The sequence below is a fragment of the Gorilla gorilla genome, chromosome 14 (genome assembly GCF_029281585.2).
Source record: "Gorilla gorilla gorilla isolate KB3781 chromosome 14, NHGRI_mGorGor1-v2.1_pri, whole genome shotgun sequence".
In the NCBI taxonomy this organism is placed as follows: domain Eukaryota; kingdom Metazoa; phylum Chordata; class Mammalia; order Primates; family Hominidae; genus Gorilla; species Gorilla gorilla.
In genome coordinates, this window is record NC_073238.2 from 116101786 (window position 1) to 116124451 (window position 22666).

Sequence of the window (22666 nt, forward strand, 5' to 3'; positions counted from 1 at the left end):
TTCTGGCTCCTTTGTAACCATGAAAGATCACAGATGAGATTATGAGATCACTTATGGATACTTCCTGGATTAGCATAGTTTGCATAAGCAGAACTAAACATGCCATGCAAATACAGTTACGGTTTACATATTTTATACATTACCATGACTGTAAATACAATTGAACTGGTAGGAATTAAAATTACTATCATATTAATCATTATCAATAATTGCTAAGGCACAGTAAGTTTATAATACTTCTAAATAAGTAGAATGCAGACCTTGAAATCTGACACTTTGCAATACAATCTTGGATTATGTTTTGTATCTGGCACATTTATCAAATTATCGTCAGAAGCGCTAGCCATAGTAGTCAAAGTTGCTTTGATTCCATTTATAAGCATGGCCAGATCCTTTAAAATTCTACTGTATTGAGGCTCAAGTTATAATATTTGCAACCCACTTCTAAAATATGCAACCAGAAGCTAACACATATGAATGCCCAGTGGTACTCAAGATATTTTAACACCTTAAATATGAAAAACTGTTTTAATTTGTTTGTTCCATCAACAAGAAATGGAGGGCAGAGAGTGCTTGAGCTATGCGCAAAAATCAGCACTTTGGTGGCTGAGGAGATGAGTGCTTCAAGAGCTGTATATCTCAGTTTTTATAACGGTAAACACTTGAAGACTGCCAATCAATGATAAGGTAAGAAAGTAACAACATACCATGCAAGTATTTAACAAGCAGAAAAAGGAAACACATTTATAGGGATATATTTTGCAGTGACAAAATGATATGCACTGGTACAGTTTCATGAGAACAGGATTTATTGTCCCAAGTTTCCAGGGCCCATCTGTCACTGTGTCTTAGCATCATTATATATTACTTCAACAGTGCTTAAAGGATGCATGCTACTTTTACTTGTATCTATTGCCAGATGTGAAATAGACAACTGAGAATGGTCTAAAGAATTCACAGTCTGCAATGCATGAAGTGCTCTGCAACAACACAGACATGTATCATCCAAATAGTTTCTTTTCACCTCTAGGGATTTGGTGAGTGAAAATGCTTCCAGCAAGAGGAATTAGGGAGGCAATTAGAAGAAAGTTGCTGAGGAGTGGGAATTGATGGGCAAGCACCTTCAAGCTTTGGGAATATTATAAAAGATGGAAAACACTTAAAACAAATGCATTCCTCCAACAAAAATTGTTAAAGACATTTCTTGCCGGAAGGACTTTCTGCTTCAGTTTCTCTCCCCAGCTGTGCATCCAGCATGTAACCTCCCGAGTGAACTATTCAAACACAAATCAGATTGTACAACTCTCAGATGAAAATCCTCCATGCATCTTTACTGACCACAGAACAAAGTCAGAACTCCTTGCAGAGCCTGCTGGGCCCTCCGTGATGCAGCCAGGTCTAGTTTCACAAACTCCTCTCCAGCTGCCTCCTGTGCACAGCCCATCTGCCACTTCTGACTACTTTGAGCTCGGCATGTACCTCGCTGTTCCACTCCTTTGTGTCTCATATTCCTTTTCTTTCTCAGTGAGATACCTTACTTCTATCTTACTTCCATCACCCCTGCCACAGACCACACTTACTCATCCTTCAAGGCATCGTTTCACGTTCCTTTTTCTTCAAGACTTCTCTGATATCCCCAAGCAGACAGTTTTGGTCCTTTTCTTTTTTATGCCTGCCTCCCCCATAGCTTTTACAGACCACTATTAAAGCCCTTTCATAAAAAAAGAAGGTCCCTTTCTATGTAGATTCTCACTGTACTAATATTTGCTATTTATATCTGCAAAAAATGTTTGCCCCAGAATCACTACGAACCTAGAAGAACCACCATAATGACTTTGCACGTGTGCCAATGGAGACATTAAAGTTGCCAATGGATTCTGCCAAAGGTATAGTGTGCAATGCAGGTGTATCTCTGTTGTTCACCTTTTGGGCCCAATCTTGTACCAGCATTGTTTACCTACTTAACTATTTAATGCTAGTGCATTGATATCTTCCTCTTTCTTACCTTTCCCCTGAAAGTTAGCCTTTCAAAAGATCCAAAAATTGAGTTTACAAACCCAGGCCCATTTTATCATATTTCACCAATTCTAAAACACACCCTACCCTGCTCCAACACAGTTGCACAATTCTGGATTCAGCATGCATCTTCTAATTGATGCTTCAATTAAAATCTTACATATTACAGTCAAAGTATAATTAGAAGCCTTTATTATTTCTTAGAGACCTGTGAATCTGTGAAGTGATGCCATTTTTTTTTACAATTGATGATATCAACAATTCAATCAAATATGGTGGATGGTACTTGAATGTATTTTTAAAATTTACTTAATAACAGAAACTTCCTGTTATTGTTGGGCACATATAAAACATCCATTGTGGTTTGATTAGTGCAAATAATGGGGTAAGGGATGTTTTAAATGCTTTTTATTTTGCAGAAATATGCAGGTTGACTTGTATAGGTATTAGATGGTAATGTAGTGATATTTGGAGAAATCTGTCAGAGCTCCCCTAATACATTATTAGTTTTCCCATATAAATTAGTGAAATAGAAGTGCCTATTTTCTGAAAATATGCTATCCAGCATGTTTTCAGAAATATATTGGATGTTGAAAATGAAGAGTGCTTGTATGTGCTAAGTCTGTCCCACAGAGTGAACCAGGCTTTCTCTGAGGACAGGGGCTCTGCTTGGTTTTGTCTGTTTCCCTTCTCCAAGGACAGAGATGAGCTCATTGTAAGTGTTCAGTAAATGGTTGCTGGACGACTAAAGGAAAACTTGGAAACTGTACTTGGGTTTAAGAATATAACTCATTCTTATATTACATTTATATCTTAAATATCTTAAACATTTTCATATCTTACATATATTTATATTTATACATATTTTAATATATTTGGCAAATTACTAGGTCAATAAACTTAGTAGGCAATGCTAGGAAGCCACAGCTTTGACACGTTTGTTTTGAAAAAATAAAGTTTCTGGGTTTGGTTTGTTGTGCATAATTTTATAAACTAGGTATCATTGGATAACACTACTTTAACGATTAGGTATGACTCTTAGGTACACCATAACATTGCCAAAATTGCCTAGGTATAATTTTAAAGAATTGTGCATGACAGCTGGGCAAAAATACATTGGTTTGCTTCTATAAATATTTTCTTATGGACTAGCAGTTTTATGTATGGAAAAGACTCTTTAAAAAATAACAGGTTAGCATTTCCCAAATTACTGGCATATGTGTACATCAACTCACACACACTTTTCCACCCAGAACACATGGCTAACAGGTACTGCTCACTCAATAACTAAATTTGACTATTCCTTAGAAATATTTTAGTTGGAAATCAGTGAATATTAAACATTTCATATTTGCACAACTCTGTTCCAAACAATGTGAAAACTTACTATGAAAAGTGTAACCTGAAGATTAAAATAGAACATGTATATTCATAACGTTCCTATTTATGTATGAAAAAATACAAGCTTAAATGTTAGTGAGAAAATGCAGCACATATTTGCAAATTACTCTGGGTGAAGGGACTAAAGAATTGAGAGATAACTGCAGTGCTATTGGCAAATGTATTAAGGTACAAAAAGTATGAAAAATGATGAGGTTTTCAGCAGACAGGTGCTTAACAAAAGTTTTAAAAATTATGGTAGAGTTGAAGAAAGCACAGTAACTCAAACTTGAGTAATATGAGAGGTCCCCTGAAAGGTATAGAGCTTCGATGTGGCAGTGTGTTTTTATTATGATGTAACTTAAATACCTACAATATGTACAAATTTCTCATGTAAGTGTAAAAGCAAAACAAATTTACAAATACAAAAATGCAAAGCTAATAAAATGTAAATTAGGAACATACATTTAATGTGACAAAGGACATTTTGCTAAAATAAAGTCTTATTAAAAGTTTAAGTTTTGAATATAAGAGCATAATATCAAGCCCAATATACTCTTTGAGCTGTATCTGTTATGACATGCATGTTTGAAGAAGTCTGTAGTATAAAAATAATAAAACTGTGGCTTAGATTTAATATCATGAAAATGACAGTACTTACTGATATAATTATTACCCTCTAACAATAATAGAGGCCATGATGGTAAAAATTTAGTGAGTTGATACATTTAAAGCTTGGTTCAGGATAAACAGATTTCATATTTAACTATATTTAACTAAAACGTTAGCTAGCATTTAAACATAGAATACCAGTTTTACTGAGCTATGAAGCTGAGCTGACTACTTCCAGATAATGTTAACAGTGCAATATTACTAAAATTGCATTACAGTTGTATTTGATCCAATTATTTCTGAATGAAAACCAGAAAAGCTTATTTGATTTTCATTTTAAATTTCACCTCTTACAGATTGAAAATATAAAAAATATTTTGGTTGTAGTAAATAGCTCATCACCCAAATGTTGATGGAAATGTGAAAATACTGGAAATGGCTAATTTATAGCATTTCGAAAACAATTTGGTCCTAAGTCATTTCTTTCTCTTTTAACTATTGATTCAACTTCTAACATTTACATTATTAAAACTTGTGTTCGCTCACTGCTCTGTTCACTCGGAATGAGTATACAATTTATATATTAAGTATGCCTCTGTTCTTTTTATCATTAGACTGTGACAACTAGCAGAATGCCTACTATCATTTTAGTGATGTGAAATTCAAGTCTTTATTTAATGACTTAAAAAAACAAAAGTTTTCTTCTAGGAACATGTCACTTATTTGTTTCATTCAAATGGAACCCTTAAGAAGTCAACACATGGCAATTTCAATCATAAAATGCTTCACCCAGAATATTCAGATCTTTCAATGCATGGGCAAAGGTTGCCATGGCCCCAATAACCACTACACACAAGTGACAGGGCCATTCATGGCCCTCTAGTGAAACACAGAATGTGAGCTAGGGCTGGGCAACGTCCAGGGGAGTACTGTGAATAACAGAGACGTTAGCATTCTCCCAAGACCAACTTTCTCCCAAGATGGCCTCCTGAGACAGGTCCCAGTTTTCTGAACCTATGCTTATCTAAACCTAGTGCTTACAAAAAACTAGCCTAGCCACATTGTGGAAGATACAGACAATTTTGGAATCATCCTGAAATCTGTTCATTGAAGCTATGGAGGATGCCCACCTCTTCCATAAACCAGTAGATTTCCAAAACCCCAAAATCACTAATAAATACGTGTGGAATGCTGAGCAGTTATCTCAGAAGGTGAACCTTAAAATAAATGGCAACATTTGTAGAAATGTAAACTGGCAGGCTGCAAGTTGCAGGTTAATGTAAAACAAAGGAACAAAACAAAAACAAACGACTACCAATGCCCCCAAGAAACTGCAGAAAGATCAGAGGCAATGGAATATTAGAAACTCCAAAGGACACCCAACAAAAACCCTTTCCAGACCACAGCCCCATGTTTAGAATGGAAATTCAGTAGGGCAGGGACACTGGGGCCAGTGGGTAAGAAATATTCGATAATTGGGCCAGCAGTCCAGAGGCAGCAGAGCTCAGAACCTGACAGTCGGTACACAGAAAAGCTCCATGTTTACCCGTCAGGATAACAACAGTGGAGGGACCCCTCGTACTGACAATATGCAGAGGCTACTCTACCCAATGTGTGGGAAAAACTCCCATTTCATGTGAACAAGAAGAAGAACAACCAAACAAACAGATCATGATGAAGCCCTTGTAAAAACATTACAGAATAAGATGAATGAAATAATACATAGGCCGGGCACGGTGGCTCACTCCCGGAATCCCAGCACCTTGGGAGGCCAAGGCAGGCGAATCACCTGAGGTCAGGAGTCTGAGACCGGCCTGGCCAACGTGGTGAAACCCCATCTCTACTAAAAATACAAAAATTAGCCGGGTGTGGTGGCGCGTGCCTGTAATCTCAGCTACTCGGGAGGCTGAGGCAGGAGAATTGCTTGAACCCAGAAGGTGGAGGTTGCAGTGAGCCGAGATTGCGCCACTGTACTCCGGCCTGGGTGACAGAGCGAGGTTCTGTCTCAAAAAATAATAAAAGTAAAAATAAAATAATACATATACGTATAAACAGAAAATAAACACTCAAAGCAGATGAAGACTATAATCGAATATGACAACATGACCAAAAGAAATTTAAACAAATAGAAGCTCCAAAAGAATCACAAAACTAGAAATAAGAAAACACAGAAATGATGTCTAAGTGATAGGAGACTGAAAAAAGAAAGAACAAAAACTGTCCAGGAAATGATGAAAAAGAAATGAAAAAGTATTTGAGAAAGAGGAGTGAAATACAGGGGACAGAGGAGTGAGGGGACAGCATGAGGAGTGAAGCAAGGGAAAGAGAATGTAGAAAACATAAAAACAGAGGGAAATACATGGAAAGAAAACAAAGGAAAGGAAAGACCAAACCATAGATCCTGGTATAATTAGAATACAAAAGGAATCCTGAAAACAATGCAATAAAATAAATATCACATGATGAAACTAGGAAAATATATCCATAACTATCAACAAAAAGATAACATACATTCTCATAGAGCTGCTGACTTTAACAATAAAGGGAAAGTCTCTTTCCGTATTCAGGAGAAAAGAGCAAGCCACTTCGAGGGAAAAAAAACATTCTCAGCAGTAACATTTTATGCTGCTGGTTAACATTATCCTTGTGGTTAACATTTTAACCACGAGGCAAGGAAGCAGCAGATTTAAGAGTCTCAAGAAATGAAAATGTGAGACAAACACCTTCGAAAAGTTAGAAACAGACCCATAAAGTAAACCAAATAAAGCAAAGAAAGAAACTAATAAATGCACTTGGACACAGGAAGGGGAACATCACAAACTGGGGCCTGTCATGGGGTGGGGGGAGGGGGAGGGATAGCATTAGGAGATATACCTAATGTAAATGACAAGTTAATGGGTGCAGCACACCAACATGGCACATGTATACATATGTAACAAACCTGCATGTTATGCACATGTACCCTAGAACTTAAAGTATAATAAAAATATTTTTAAAGGAAAAAAATTAAACAAAAATTAATAAGTTAATTAAGCTGATTCTTTTTTAAAAAAATCAACCAAATGAGCAAACAAATTGGCTAACCTAAAACAAAATGGAACAAAACAAACAAAAAATACTACTAGCCAATCTAATGACAACAAAATGCTAACCAAATTAACAAAAAAATACAAAATTAGGAGAAAATCAAACAGAGGAAAGAAAAGCTATTTACACAGGTCTATGTTACCAAATAATTAAACAAAATAAATAGGGGATAATTTCCTAAGAAAATATACTTCACCAAATAGACCCCAATAGACCAAGCAAGTCTGAAACAGACAGTTTTGACTGAACACTGTGACTCACGCCTGTAATCCCAGCACTTTGGGAGGCCGAGGTGGGAGGATCGCTTGAGTCCGGGAGTTGGAGACCAGCCTGGGCAACATAGCAAGACCCTGTCTCTAAAAAAAGTTTTAAGGATCAGCCACACATGGTGGCACACACCTGTAGTCCCAGCTACATGGGAGGATGAGGTGGGAGATCTCTTGATCCCAAGAGCTGGAGGTTGCAGTGAGCTATGATCACACCACTGCACTCCAGCCTGGGCAACAGAGCAAGATCTTGTCTCTACTAAAAAAATGAAGACATAGGTCTGCCACAGTGGCTCACGTCTGTAATCCCAGCACTTTGGGAAGCCAAAACAGGTGGATCACAAGGTCAGGAGATTGAGACCATCCTGGCCAACACAGTGAAACCGCATCTCTACTAAACACACAAAAAGTTAGCCAGGCGTGGTGGCACACGCTTGTAGTCCCAGCTACTCGGGAGGCTAAGGCAGGAGAATCGCTTGAACCTGGGGGGCAGAGGTTGCAGTGAGCCGAAAATGAACCACTGCACTCCAGCCTGGGTGACAAGAGTGAGACTCCATCTCGAAAAAACAAAAACAAAAACAAACAAAACAAAAAAACATAAAATAAAACAGACAATTTCCATAGAAGAAATAGGAAATACTGCAAAGGAACCCCCACAAAAACGCAACAGGACCAGATGATTTCACCGGGAACTGATACCAAACTTTTAAAGTGAAAACAATTCTGAGAGTGCTCAGACTATTTTATAGTGTGCATACATGCCCGCCACCCACACACATGAAAAATCTAATATCAAAACCTGACAAAGATTAGACCAAATTTAAAATAAGGAAAATAATAACATATATAACAAAACAACACATTAAAATAGAATAAAAATGTATGTTGACCCAGTAGGGATTTTTCTTTATAGGAATGGAAGGACAACTCAATATTTAAAAATCTCTTCTCTTACAAGCACTAAGGAAAAAATAATAATTTGACAAATTAAAAATAATCATTTGACAAATTAAAAAGCTAGTTGTGCTACAACTCTCAAAATGTGAAATTAAAGTTTATTCACTTAATCCGATAATGTATACATACTTCAAACCCCAATTTTTTGAACTAGTTAATGAAGAAACACTAGAGATGTTCTAGATAAACCAAAAACAAAACAAAATAAAAATGTTCACTACCTCTACTAGTATTTAAAATTTTGTCGGCAGTGTTAGTCAATTCATTTATTTTACTTTAAGTAAGTAAAAGCAACTAGGGCATAAAAATTACAAAGAAAAAGACAAATCTTTATTTGAATATGATATGATGATATGGAAGCATCAAAAGAATTAGCAGGAAAACTATTATGACTAATACAAGAATCTAGAACATTTAGTAAAGTAGCAGAATATAATATTAATGTATAGAAACCAACAGCCTTCATTTAAAAGAACAAGTTAGAACATGTAATAGAAGACCTCATACAAATAACAAAATGATTAAATAAAATACCAAAGCATAAATATAACCAAGAATGTGCAAAATCTATATGAGGAAACCTACAAAACTCTCCTGCATGACATAAAATGCAGACAATGGAAAGTTTGTCCATGATTTGGATAAGAATTGTGTATGGTACAAATAACCACAAACAAAGCCAATGACAACGGCAAACTGGGAAAAACAATTGCAACTTATATCACAAACGGCTGATACTTCTAACACACACAGAGTGGCCAAAATTGAATGAAAAAATAGTAACTTAAAAATGGCTCTTGATACATAAAATCCCATCTAACCTCACTCTCAAAAGGGAAATGCAAATTAAAACTACAGTGGATTACCATTTCCCACCCTTCAGACTGGCAAATATCCAGAAGTCTGACATATTTTGAGGTGACCATGTGGGAAAGAAGCACCTGTGCGCATTGCTGGTCAAAATACAAAGCAGTTCAGAGGACATGGAGTACACAGAAACTATTAAAGAGCACCATCTGGAAGCAATCAGCCAAATCTCAAATGTAGAATCTTCCGCAAGACAAAAGACACATGTCTTCCAATGGATCAATGACATAGGAAAATTTTTTGCAGGATGTGAAAAGCTGAAACTTAGTGGACTTACAGAGACTTAAAGGAGACTTAAGAAACATAAGTGGGAGGCCGAGGCAGGCAGATCACCTGAGGTCGGGAGATCGAGACCAACATGGAGAAGCCCCATCTCTACTGAAAATACAAAATTGGCCCGGGGTGGTGGCTTATGCCTGTAATCCCAGCTACTTGGGAGGCTGAGGCAGGAGAATTGCTTGAATGCAGGAGGCAGAGGTTGCAGTGAGCTGAGATCGTGCCATTGCACTCCAGCCTGGGCAACAAAAGCGAACCTCCCTCCCAAAAACAAAAACAAAAACAATCAAGTATACTATGTAAACCTTGTCTGAGTCTTGAGTTGAAGAAACCAACCATAAAAAAAATTTGTGACAATATTAGGAAATATGAACGTGGGTTAAGTATTAGCCTACATTAAGGAATTATTGCTAAGTCTTGTTACAAATATTTTATCATATGTAAAATACTGTTATATTTGATAATGGTATGGTGGTTATAAAAAAAAGAAAATTTTATCAGTCACCAATACAAAAGGAGTTATTTCTGAAATGACTTGGTTTCTCAGATTTGCTTTAAAATGAAACAGAATTGGCTAAATATTGATAATTGTTGATGTTTAGTTACAGGGATTCACATTATAACTGTAATATACTTTGGGGTAAATTTTTTAAAGTCCACAATAAAAAGTTAAACAAGAACCTACTGATGCATTGTCTGTGATCTCTGTCTTTCAAGGATGGCACACAATTAATTACGTATAAAAGGGAAGCAATGAAATTGACAAATAATTATGTGTTATACATTGTCTCAGTAGATTCTCAAAATCCTTATACAAAATAAAACACTTTCCCACCAAAATTAGCTAACTTGAGATGCTGATACAACCAGTAAGTGAAAGAACTAAGATCTGAGTCGTCTGTCATTTGTCAGACTCCAAAATCTGCACTCCTATTACTGTTTCCCCAAATAGTACAATTTAAATACTCTAGGGACAGCATCATCTACATATGTTTAACCTATGTAAAGATTAGTGCTATGGAAGGAAAAGATATCCAGTGACAGACATTTTCTTCATTTTCTTTCCCTTTCTTTTCCCTTTTAAAACATTTTATATTTATTTTGTTTCCAATTGGTACTAATTTCACATGACACATAATTTTCCTTTTGGCCCCAGACATTTTTTCCATCTCATGTCCTTTCTTTTTTATCCTTTTGTATCTTCAAAACACATCAAGTAAATGACGTCGTGCTGCAATAATATCATGCTCTAACTCTATCATGTGACTCTGATTCTGCACTCCCTAAGTCAACAAATAATAAGGAGCTTCTCTGGGCCAGCCCCTGTGCTGGGTTGTGGGCTCAGCCCTAAGTGGCATGAATAACCCTACTCCAGACTTCACACAGTCATTAGGCGAACCATCTTGTTCCTTCTCAGATATTCCAAGAGTTTGTGACTTACAAAATTTATTTAACTTTTAAAATAGTTTCATGCAACAATTTCTCCCAGTCTCTGGAGTTATGCCTTTTTAAAAAGGACTTCCATATGTATAAGATAAAAGGATGTTTTGTTTTACTGAAATGAACAAGAAAATATGATTAAAGGGATTAAGACTTTCAACGCATTTAGGTTCTTAGTTTAAATGACATGGAAGTGCTCACCTTGACAATGCCCCGGATGTGCATTTTTGCTATCATCTCTGCCGTGTAGAGAAACATCAATAATGTATCCAAAGTGAAGGTCACATACTGAAGTGGAGGATAGTGCTCGAAGGTCATTGGCGTATTCATACAAACAGAAATGACGCTGATGATGGCACAGATGCGCAGCAAAGAGTGAACCCACTGCAATGATGGTCCAGAGTTACTACATGGCACCATAACTGATATCTCAAACTTGTATTATGAACCACTCTAAGTGGAAAACATAATACTGAGGTTAAAATAGTTTACTAATATGGAGGTGAAGAAGAAGAAATCTAACATCTAAGTGCATATAATGTGCTACAAATATTTTCACGTTTTTATATCATTTAATTCTCAAGGCACCTATTTTCCACATAAACACACTAAGACAAAAGGTGGAGGCATTTCTGTGGCCATGCATTACAAAGACCCAAAGCCTAGACGGAACCTGATCAGGCTCTCCCAAACATCTGATAACCTCCTGGGCATCAGACTACAATATAGGAAGATTCTGGTTCAATTAAAATATGTGTTTCTAATTTAGTCACATAGGAACTTGATGTGACATTACTTTTTTTCATTTTTGTACTATAAGTACCTAGAATTAGGGGCATAGTATATTTACCATAACTTCCCTAGCATCTAGCACAAGGGCCTATCATAGTAGTTAAGAAATGCTTTTTAAATGAATTGATATATAACACATTCCCATATTTAGAATTTCCTTTCTATTTGTATCTTATATATAATGCCTTTGTATAAAAATACAAAGTAACTTTTTAAAAATCTGGTCTCATCCTACATTTGAAAAAAATGCATAGATTTTTCTCTTTATTTTGGAGAACACATTTTGTACAAATTTAGTCCAGACATCTTTCAAAATTCCACAAAATAACTTTCTGTGCAACACTACAGGCATGTCTGCTGTCTGAAGATTTTCCTTAACCCAAAATAAGAAGAAAGAATTCAAGATAAGTGTGTGTTAACATGAATATATATACAGGACATACAATCACTCATACTCAATATTTTATTATGAAAACTAGTATCTAGGATTAAAAAAATACTTAACTGCATCTCCATGCTAAACCCACCACAATTAATATTACCAGTTAATCAATTAGTATACAATTCTTAAACATAATCCAAATATGTTTTTATTGACTAGCTGGGACATATATGAAATTATGATAATTCTTTAATATAATACTCTGAAAAAAATTTTAGTCTTGTGGTAGATGGTTTCTGCAGCTATATGTACTAGCAAACACTCAAGATGAAAAATAGAAAAGACTGTCAGAACTTTCAGGAGACTCAGACACTTGCAGCTGAGGAGTTATAATATTTATCTGACAGTTATAATATTTACATGAAGATATTTTGCTGCTAACTCCATACCACATAAGCCACTGATGATTCAGTTTACTTTAAAGGTTGATGTATTTTTCATGCAATTTGGAAGCACTTCAATAAACATTGGTGTGTGAATTTAGCCCCATCTGGACTTTCAACATAAAGAATCTAATTATACAAAAGAGCTTCCAAATATAAGTTCTTCAACAACAAATGTGTTTTTAGTTTAAAGACATAATTTTAATGAAGAATTATTAATTTTAGTGTCTCCAAGGAAACATCTTTTATACTACCTTCTTCATAAGTTTGTAGAAAGCTCTGTAATAAGATGGACACTAAGAAAAAGTTAGGGGTGCTTCATTCTCTATTCCATTCAATTCTCTAAGTATGAATGAAGGCCTACTATGTGTCAGTATGCTGGGAATGGAGAACAAAATATGGAAGCAACACACTTCTGACTCCTGCTTTGCAGTCCAAGAAGTAAAACACCTATGAATGTATTTTATATATATATATATACACACATACATATATATATATAATGTGTGCATATACACATAGCATGTTATATGTATGTATATATTATGTTTTGTGTAAATACACATACATGTAAACACATGTAGTCTGGAAGGCAGATTAGAGAAAGACAGACAGACTTGGAAGGACAACAAAGAGTCCATGCAGATCCTGCATGTATCATGGTTAGGGGAAAGACAAGCACTGCAAGAGGCAAAAACATGTCACATTATATAACATTATAAAACATGTTCTAGATAAGACATAATATACATATATTATGTATAGTCTCATGTATATAACATATATACATATTACATATACATGTTATATGCATGCATATATAAATATATGCACACATTATACATACATATAATATATATGTATATGCATATGCAACATGTATATGTTATATACACATGACATTTATATGTGTGGGTAATATGCATATATGTTAACACACAAAACATATATGTGCATATGTAATGTGTATATATGTGATATACATATAACCTGTTATATGTTTATATGTATGTGTATATAACATGTATATATACCTAAGACAATAGATCCATAAATATATGTATATTATATAAATATACACACGACCTACAATGTATATAATGTAAATATACACATAATATATGATACATATAAAAATACAGTTATTTATAGATAACGTTATATTTACATACAAATATAAAACAGGCTAAGTGGAAAGAGAAGAGAGGTACATTCTGTCTGCGGCAGAAATAAGCCTTTCAGAGGAGGATGCCAGAGGTGACATCTCATCCAGTCCTAATGGATGAGGAGGATTTGACTCATCAGAGGAGCTGGGAAAGGGTCACTGGGGCCAGGGAGCAGTACGAGCAGGGAAAGCAATGTGAACAATCCAGAGAGCCTAGAGGAGTAGGAGGCTGCTGATGGGGCTCAAGTGGACAGTGTGCTGACACAGGAAAGGAGCAGTTGCTGGACAGGTTAGGTCCTGAATGAAAAGAAGCAGGAATGTCACACTAACATATTTTAATTTGCAATGAAGGTAATAGGGATGCTTCCATGATTATAAAGCAGAAGCGTGATGTGAATAAAAATAGAAATATAGAAAGAAATGTGAGCAGGCAGGGAAAGTAATCTGGAGGGCAGATTAGAGGAAGAGAGACTGGGAAGGACAGCAAAGAGTCCAAGCAGATCATGTGTGTATCATGGTTGGGGGAAGGACAAGCACTGCAAGAGGGAACAGGCCATTTCCTTTTGTTACTTCAGCATCAACCATGAGATGAGTAAGAAGCTGATCCTGCTTGGTTTTGCAGAGCTGAGATTCCAGCACTCATGGATATGCATGCCTGTCAGGCTTAGTTCTGGTTACCATGCTTTCTGGCATACAGTCGTGCCTGGCCTAGCAGTTCTTCTCAAATCGTCATCAACTTAATTAGGCGGTGAAGGTGACAAAGTTCTTCAGAGATACCATCCATTATCTCATTGACCTTTTACTCAAATTTTGCAAATCAGAAGGAGACCTTTAATTCCAAACATGTGCATATTGTCTCACGGATTCAGAAACGTTGACAACAAGTAAAGGAGGTTCATTAAGAACAGGTTGCTCATCTTGGACCCCAGCTTTGGATCAGCCTGAGAAGTGGTATGATCTCTACACCACGTGACTCTGAGGACAGGGTGCACAGCGTGGGGAGGGGAGGGGATCAGACTACCCAGTGCATCTTCCTATGTGAGTAACTCATAGCGACATCTCACTATTTCATTGGATTGTTCTCTACTTCCAGACTCTGAACCTCATCCATATTCTACTGCAGCTCAGATATTTCGAAGCCAAAAAGGTACATGATATTTGAATTTGTCAATCACATTTATCTCACATCCACATATGCTTCTCCATACTCGAAGAAGAAACTTACTGGTTTGTTAATCCAGAGGATGTCAGCATTATCCGACAGAGACTCATCAGGACCAAAGTCAGTGACTGGCTGGGCTTCCACCCTGGAACTCTGCTTCCTTTTGAGCATGCTGAGGTTAGCTTTGGTGAGCAAGCACAAAACCACAGTCTGGGAAAAGGAAAAGTTGTATTTGTCATCTAAACCATCTTGCCCTCATCAAAAAATTGAGTTCCCCACATATATCTACTTATTTGTAAGGCATATATGTGTTCTACTCCATAGTGTATAATAAACATATGAAAATAGAAACTTTAAAAGGATGAGATAAATTAAAACCAATAGAAGCTTGATTTTTTTTCTCCCAAAGCAATGGATTATTTTATGTACTTCAAAAGCAGTTTAGAGGCTAGCTATTTAGAATAGCTAGAGTAAAATGGGTTGCTTCTTAGGGCAGACATATTCTTGGGAAAATCTTTTTAGATGTATGCTCTTATACCTAAAGCTGTCTCCACATAGAGGTGCTTTGTGCTAGAACACTGCTGACTAATACAGATGAAATGCACAGATCTTCCCCATGGTTTCCCCAGTGTTAATTTAATACGACATTCACAGACGTCTCTTACTTCCAACAGTAGCCCCAAGTTGATCTCCCAACTTGGGAGGGGAAGGAGGTCAGAAAGAATGGGGGAAGAACCTCCTCTAAATGGAGATTTTGTTTTATGAATGCAGTGATTATCTAAATTCTTCCAGCTACTCTGAAGTAAATTTTTCATGAAATTACATTGAGGTGGGAGATGAGATGCCTGCTAACTGCTTAAATTTCCACAATTCTGAAACATCTACATCCGTGATAGACGTTACCTCCCTATGGCCATTGCTACTGCCTTCCACAACTCAGCAGTCACTTGAAGGGGGGCTATTATATGTCAGCCCTCAGGACACAAATAGCAAATAAGTGCAATACAATGTGAGAAGAATTGTTATAAAGGCAGGTGGTACCTGATGATCCCTGAGTGGACTGTGAGACTTCCCATTTGATTAGCACCTGGATTGAGTCTTAAACGAAGGCGAGGAACTAACAGCTATGGGCATATACTATGTTTGGGACACTTAGCAATGATATTTTATTTGATCTTTACAACAGCCCTAACCAAAAACAAAAACAAAAACAAAAAACTCATCTTACACATGCATGAGAAAAATGAGAAAAGCTAGCCTCAAGGCAGATAATAACTTGACCAAGGCCATCCAAGCAAACTTGAAATTTAAAATAAGCTCTGTTTGACTACAATGTGTAAGGGGTTTAGAGGTGACCATGCTGAAGCTGCAGACTATTAGGAGAATTTCTCAAGGCGGGTAACAGAAAAAAAAGAGCGCTTCAGGCAGTGTACAGCTGTGCTGAGTCAGGAAAACGTAGCACTGCAGTTTTAACATCAGGCGGGTTCACTGGCTCTCCTATCTGGTGCTCCATGGGTCTAGAGAAAGAAACCTAACCAAGCACAATGGGTGCCACTTAGTCCTCACTGGAGTACAAGAACATGTTTGCAGTGTGTGTGTGTGTGTGTGTGTGTGTGTGTGCGCGCGCGCGCACGCAGATGCAGTTTTTACTGGAAAAGAGAATAAAACACAGAAACTCAGAACAAAGCAGCTCCGAATCTGATTGCCTGTATTGAGCACCTATCCCCATCGCTATGTGCTCCTTTATCTACCTGGGCAGGTATCTCTGCCTAACTCTCCTGATATGGGTTGGCTCTGTCCTCCCACCCCCCAAAATTTCATCTTGAATTATAATCCCCACAATCCCCACGTGTGGAGAGAGGGGTTGAATTATGGCGGCGGTTTCCCCCATGCTGTTCTCATGATAGGGAGTGAGTTCTCACAAGATCTGATGGTTTTATAAGTGTTTGACAGTTCCTACTTCACACACTCTTTCTCTCTCCTGCCGCCTTGTGAAGAAGGTGTCTTCGACCATGATTGTAAGTTTCCTGAGGCCTCCCCAGCCATGCAGAATGGAGTCAATTAAACCTCTTTCCTTTATAAATTAGCCAGCGTCGTCAGGTATTTCTTTATAGAAGTGTGAAAACGGACTGATTCACCTCCTATTCCCAGAAGAAAACAAGCTAACTGGCTTGAAGACATGCTAGGTATTTCCAGGCTGTTATTGCTCTGAATGTTGAGTTTGAATATGGGCTTTGCAGTAGGCTGCACTAATTAATTTATGTTATATAATTGGGGTTTGGGACTCTTTGATATCCCATGTTAATGTATACAGAGTATTTAAAGTGTTTTTTTTTTCTCTGATTTACTGGTAGTAGTGAAGGAAATCTGGTGGCCTCAATTTGAGATGCCTCTTCAATGACAGTCTCCTATCCACCCAAATACTGAGTGTAGATAGAATCTTTTAGAAATCTTTCAAGATGACACATACAAAGGAGCAAGTAAAAGAGTGGTTTCACTTCAAAGATTATATAAGGAATTTTAAAGATCTGTCCACAATTCCTCTTTCACTGAGCAGTGGAGACAATGGGCATATGAATTCCATGCACCTTTATTATCAATACGCCACCTAAAGCAAAAATCATTTTTGATTATGGATTTGTTTATCTAGAAAAATACGTGTCCAGAATTTATTGTTTTTTAAAAAATTCCCACTTTGGTTATATCTGACCAACCAAAATAGTGCAATTATAACTGAATGACAATAGCTGTCACTCACATTTACCTTCACTTTACCTGCTCCCAGGTGCCACTAAATCTCACAGTGCCCAAGAAATGATCTAAGCTCCAAAGATACCTGGCTAATCCACACATACATAAAAACTCAACAACTAGCTCCTGGATCTCTAGATTTAATTTAATACTATTAAATATTTTATAAAGCATTCAAGTAGTAAAATAAATTTAAGTTACAAACACATGAGGAATTCAAAATTAATTTGAGGTGGTTGATTGTAATAATTTTCCTTTGCAAACAGAAATATTGTTTTATGCCTTCATTCATGTTGAATCAATAAAACTGCATATAGCAGACCTATTATTTCTCTGATAAAAACCAGTAGGGATATTTAAGTATCCTAGGTAAGTTTATTATTTTGATAGGAAATTGCTCCTGTGTATCTGAGCGTTATCATTATTATGTTTTTATAAGCCAATATCTCTTTTTTCTGTTTACCAAAGTGTCCTTCATAAGGCAGTACACAAAGTTTGAAAAACATGGCTTTCAAAAGGTTTCCGACATTTATTAAAAGTAGTTGGTATTTAAATAGTTCAATATCAGGAGAGAGGCTACACAGTCACAATGTATCCATTAATAAATCTTTTACTCAGAAACAGCTTATAGCAACGCAGGAAACTCATTCATCCCATGTTCATTGCTGTTTTAAATGGTTAAGGCCCAGTTTTTGTATTCTGTGATAGCAATTTCATTTCTATTGGTATATACTTTCCCTACTTCATTCCAGCCCCCTCTTCATGGTATTAAAATTAAAATATTCCATTTTCTTTAACTGCAGCGCCCTTGCAACACTATGGGTCATTTCTTTCCCTTGCAGCTCTCTTGGGTTCAGTATTAAAGTCTTTTGAATCTTCTCCTGTCTTCCAAATTATGGTTCACAGCATGCCCTTCTTGCCTGTCCTCTCTACTTAACCCCTTAAGTGATCACCTGTTGTTACAGTTTCCATTACCATCTGTGTCCAGCTACTAATTTAGAGAGGTAGCGGTGCTGCTTCCCCCGCAGATGTAGGAAGACGGTGCCAACACCATCATGAATGAAGATTCAGCCTGAGAGAGCGACATGAGCCAGGCATCCTGCTTTTCTCCTTCCTCTCATGTCCCAGACCCTACTGCTCTGAACTCTTCACGTTTCCCATGTGCAGCGGGAAGGCCCCGCAGGTTCTCTTTGCACCCACTCTCAGCAGTGGATTGTTTTCTTGCTTATTCATTCCATATATGTACAATGGCCTTTTTCACCTATCCCCATTTCTAGACTCCTTTCTAGGTAGGCCATGGGCCCTCAGGTCTGGGATGCCTTTCAAAATGTTCCCTCTTTTATATAAAAAAAATCAGCTTCCAAACACACTGTAGGTCTCCTTTGTAGCCCAGAAAACCTCAGTGTATCTTCTTGTTTCTCATTCACTCATTCATTCGTTCATTCATTCATTCACACAGCAAATATTATGCATCCACTGTGGTATCAGGCACTGCGGTATGTGCTGGGTATACAGCACTGAATATGAAGGCATTCTTGAAGCTTACGAACTGCCTACTTTATTTAATCTTATGTTTCCAGGACCCTGAGTCCCACTGATTTGTACCTGCACTTCCTTTCACACTCATACCACATGCTGCACTCAGGTTGGCTAAACATACCATTATTCACCATCCTGCAACCTTTACTCAACTAATTCAAACCCTTTATCCAAGCCATGTCCTCTTTGTTATCCAATGCCAATCCCACATCAGTCTTTCCTAATTCCCTAACTTAACTCATGAAGACTTTTTGACTACGTGTGTGATTTATTTGTTATAACTGAAAAACTTAATATTTGGGAATAAAGGTGTGAGAAGATAAACATACAACTTGTATAAAATCAAAGCATCTATTTCATTCTAAAAAGCCCCAAAGAAGACAGAAGTCATTGACTCATTTTTAATCATTAGGTGTTATTAAGGTTGTCAATACGTCAATACCAACAACCACTCTTCTGATAACTTTTGTGCATAAACTGTGGGGTCTTTAGGAGTGCAAGTGAAATTGTTTATCAACCGCCCTATTGCAGACACAGACACACACATACACACTTAATGGTGGGTTTTTATCTCTTTGCTTAGTATCCCTGGCACAGTTTGAGAAGGAAATTAAGAAAAGAAAATGTTCAATAACATCTCCGGGACTCTTCACCTCAAACTCTGACTTTCATGTCTTTGGGAAACCAACCAGCATTGCTAGCAGAAGTTTCTCATTCATTCATGTTTGCATAATTGTTTTGTTTTTTGACTATCCCGACCATTATGTTAAGTGATGTGGATTTAACATTGAACAAAACATACTAGGTCTTTTCCCTCCATGTTCCTGACATGGAAGACAACATGCTGTATTTAAAGGCAGAGTAGCTGATTAATTAAAAGAGAGCCTCTAGTGTGGCGCACTTTCTCTTCAACCTCCATCTAGTGGTTTTCTTATTCCTTCAGTACCTTACTGCTAGCTCCATACTACCTCCCTAGGCAAGGAATATTGAGCAGTGGATTCCCAACATGTTTCTGTGCTATCGGGCATAATGAGATTCATGCAAAAATCCAGGAGAGCTGACTGGTCTTTCTTTGCCTAGATCTCAAATACTTAAACCTTAAATTAAGTTAGAAGAAAATAATTCTATTTTTATTTTATTTTCATTAACACAAGTAATACAGGTTTGTTGTAGAAAAATTAGAAAAACTATATAAACAAAATAAGAAACAAAAATGAAAGCCATCAGGGATTCCACTTCTAGAGACTCAATCATTTTTGCAAAGAATTTGTTGAGCACATACATTGTGTCTGCCACCGAACAAGGGGCTGCAGATGAAGTAGTAATTAGTTATGGTCTCTCATGGAATTTTCTTTAGGGTGCTTACTCTCCAAGAGGATATGAATTGTATCTCTTTTAGGACTTTCTTTGCCATATATATTTTTCCATGCATACATTTATTTTTAAATGGCTGCTTACGCATGGTTTTGTAACCAGATTTTTAAAATCTAGCCATATTCTGTGAACATCATCCTCTGTCGATAAATACACATGTGCAGAAAATCCTAACTGTAAGTAAACACTACCTTCAAATATCTGTGCCCCTTCCTTGTCTTTCTTGTCCCATAGCTCATTTACATGTGTATACGTGCAAGGCCTTACAAGGTGAGCTGATATAAGCACAGCTTTCCAGATTAGGTTCCCAGTGTTAAATTTGTATCTGAGAAAGGCATTACCCCATATTTTGAAGACACATGTATTTGATGTTACCAATTTGTTAATGTAGGCATTACAATATTAATTCTCATTTCAAATGTTTTTATTTCTTCCTCTTTTTAGTTCCAATAGCCACAGAACTCAAAACAACAAACCACTAAAATCTACATTTGAACAAGAGCTTCCTGTCCTTTCCCTATATGCACATTTACATCTTCATTTTTACCTCAATACACCACAGTGAAAACTTGACGACAAAAGGCGATGCTTAACAGCAAGATGGCCTTGTTTCTGTAAAGTTTGACTGTCAATTTTGTTTGCTAAGTTCCTTCTCAGACAGAAGACATGTCCATTCAGAGCAAATGAATGTAGCATCATACATTTTATGCTATGGTTTCAACTAGGAAAAAATATCCCATATTTTTGTCTTATTATCTGTTATCCAACATCCATCCACCTGCCTCATGTGTCACCATCCCTGCCCACTCCGCCGTCCTCCAATTCCCAGGGCACATTTGAGCCTCAGAGCTACTGATACCTGCACCTCCCTCTGCCCAGCTGAGTGTCCTCTCTGTGCATCTTGAGTGTCTGAACTTCCCCTCTTTCTCTGAGCCCAGATCATCTGTGTCCTGCATGCTCACGCTCTTCCTCTCCCTCCATGAGGTCACCTCTCATGGCCTCCACAGCCTCTCACACGCACTGGGCACTTTCCAGATCAGAATCCAGCAACTCTGCTGTCTCCCATTTAGGGGCTGCTCAATGACTGCCTTGAGATTTCAATCATCATGACAATTTAAGGGAAAGTGTTAAAAACAGAAGTTGCTGTAAAAATGAATGTTATCTCCTACTCAGAATGCTTTCTCCAAAGGAAAATAGCCTTCAGTAGCTCACACACACATGCACACACACATACACCCCATGAAAAAGTGCTTTGGGATACATGAGAGTTTCCATGTTAAAATAGTGAGCTCACTGGTTGATTTCAACCCAAATTATGTTTACTGTCATGCAAAAACAGAGTCCTTCTAACAAAAATGTTGGTTGAGGGGTTATTATGTGCCAGGCTGTTTAATAATATCATACATTTTCAGGCCATGTGTGGTGGCTCCCACTTGTAATCCTAGCATTTAGGGAAGCTGAGGCAGTGGATCGCTTGAGTCCAGGAGTTCGAGACCAGCCTGGGCAACATGGAGAAAACCCATCTCTACAAAAAAAAAATACAAAAAATTAGCTGGGAGTACTGGTATGCACCTGTAGTCCCAGCTACTCAGGAGTCTGAGGTGGGAGGCTCACTTGAGCCTGGGAAGTAGAGGCTGCAATGAGCCAAGATCATACTACTGCCCCTCAGCCTGGGTGACAGAGTGAGACTCTGTCTCAAAAAGAAAAAAAGAAAAAAGAATATGCATTATGTCATTCAATTTTCACAAGAACCATTTTACAGATGAGGAAACTCAGGCACAGAGACAAGATGGGACAATGTGCCTGACAGAACTATTGAATCAAAAATTAAGTATATTACAGAATGGACAGGAAATCAGAAAATGACTTTTTCAATATATTTAAATCATATAGCCTGGTGATTACAAACTCTTGGCATCAATTATTTTTTGTGCAAATAGTACAGACATGTCTCATCTCCTGAAATTGAATCCATTTTTATTATCTGACTCACTCTATGATTTTTCTCACCACACACTTATAAAAATGTCAATTTTTTTTCTGGCAGAAATCATCAAACCTCTCATTAAATCTATCTAAATAACCCTTTTAAGTTTCTGAAGGTATTATCCATTTATTATTCCTTTTTCCTTGAGGATGAATCCTAGAAATATTCTA

At 37.1% G+C, this 22666-nt stretch overlaps 1 protein-coding gene across 7 annotated transcripts in view; it reads right to left on the bottom strand.

The window, feature by feature from the left end:
- Positions 1-22666, bottom strand: part of NALCN (sodium leak channel, non-selective) — a 363332-nt gene that overhangs the window by 330443 nt on the left and 10223 nt on the right. For all 7 annotated transcript variants that reach the window (XM_031001413.3, XM_055359447.2, XM_055359450.2 and 4 more), the window contains exons 2-3: positions 14909-15055; positions 11103-11285 (exon numbers count right to left, since the gene is read on the bottom strand). In XM_031001413.3, coding sequence (XP_030857273.3) covers positions 11103-11285; positions 14909-15016 — 291 coding nt within the window. In that variant the 5' untranslated portion in view covers positions 15017-15055. The remainder of the gene's footprint in view (positions 1-11102; positions 11286-14908; positions 15056-22666) is intronic.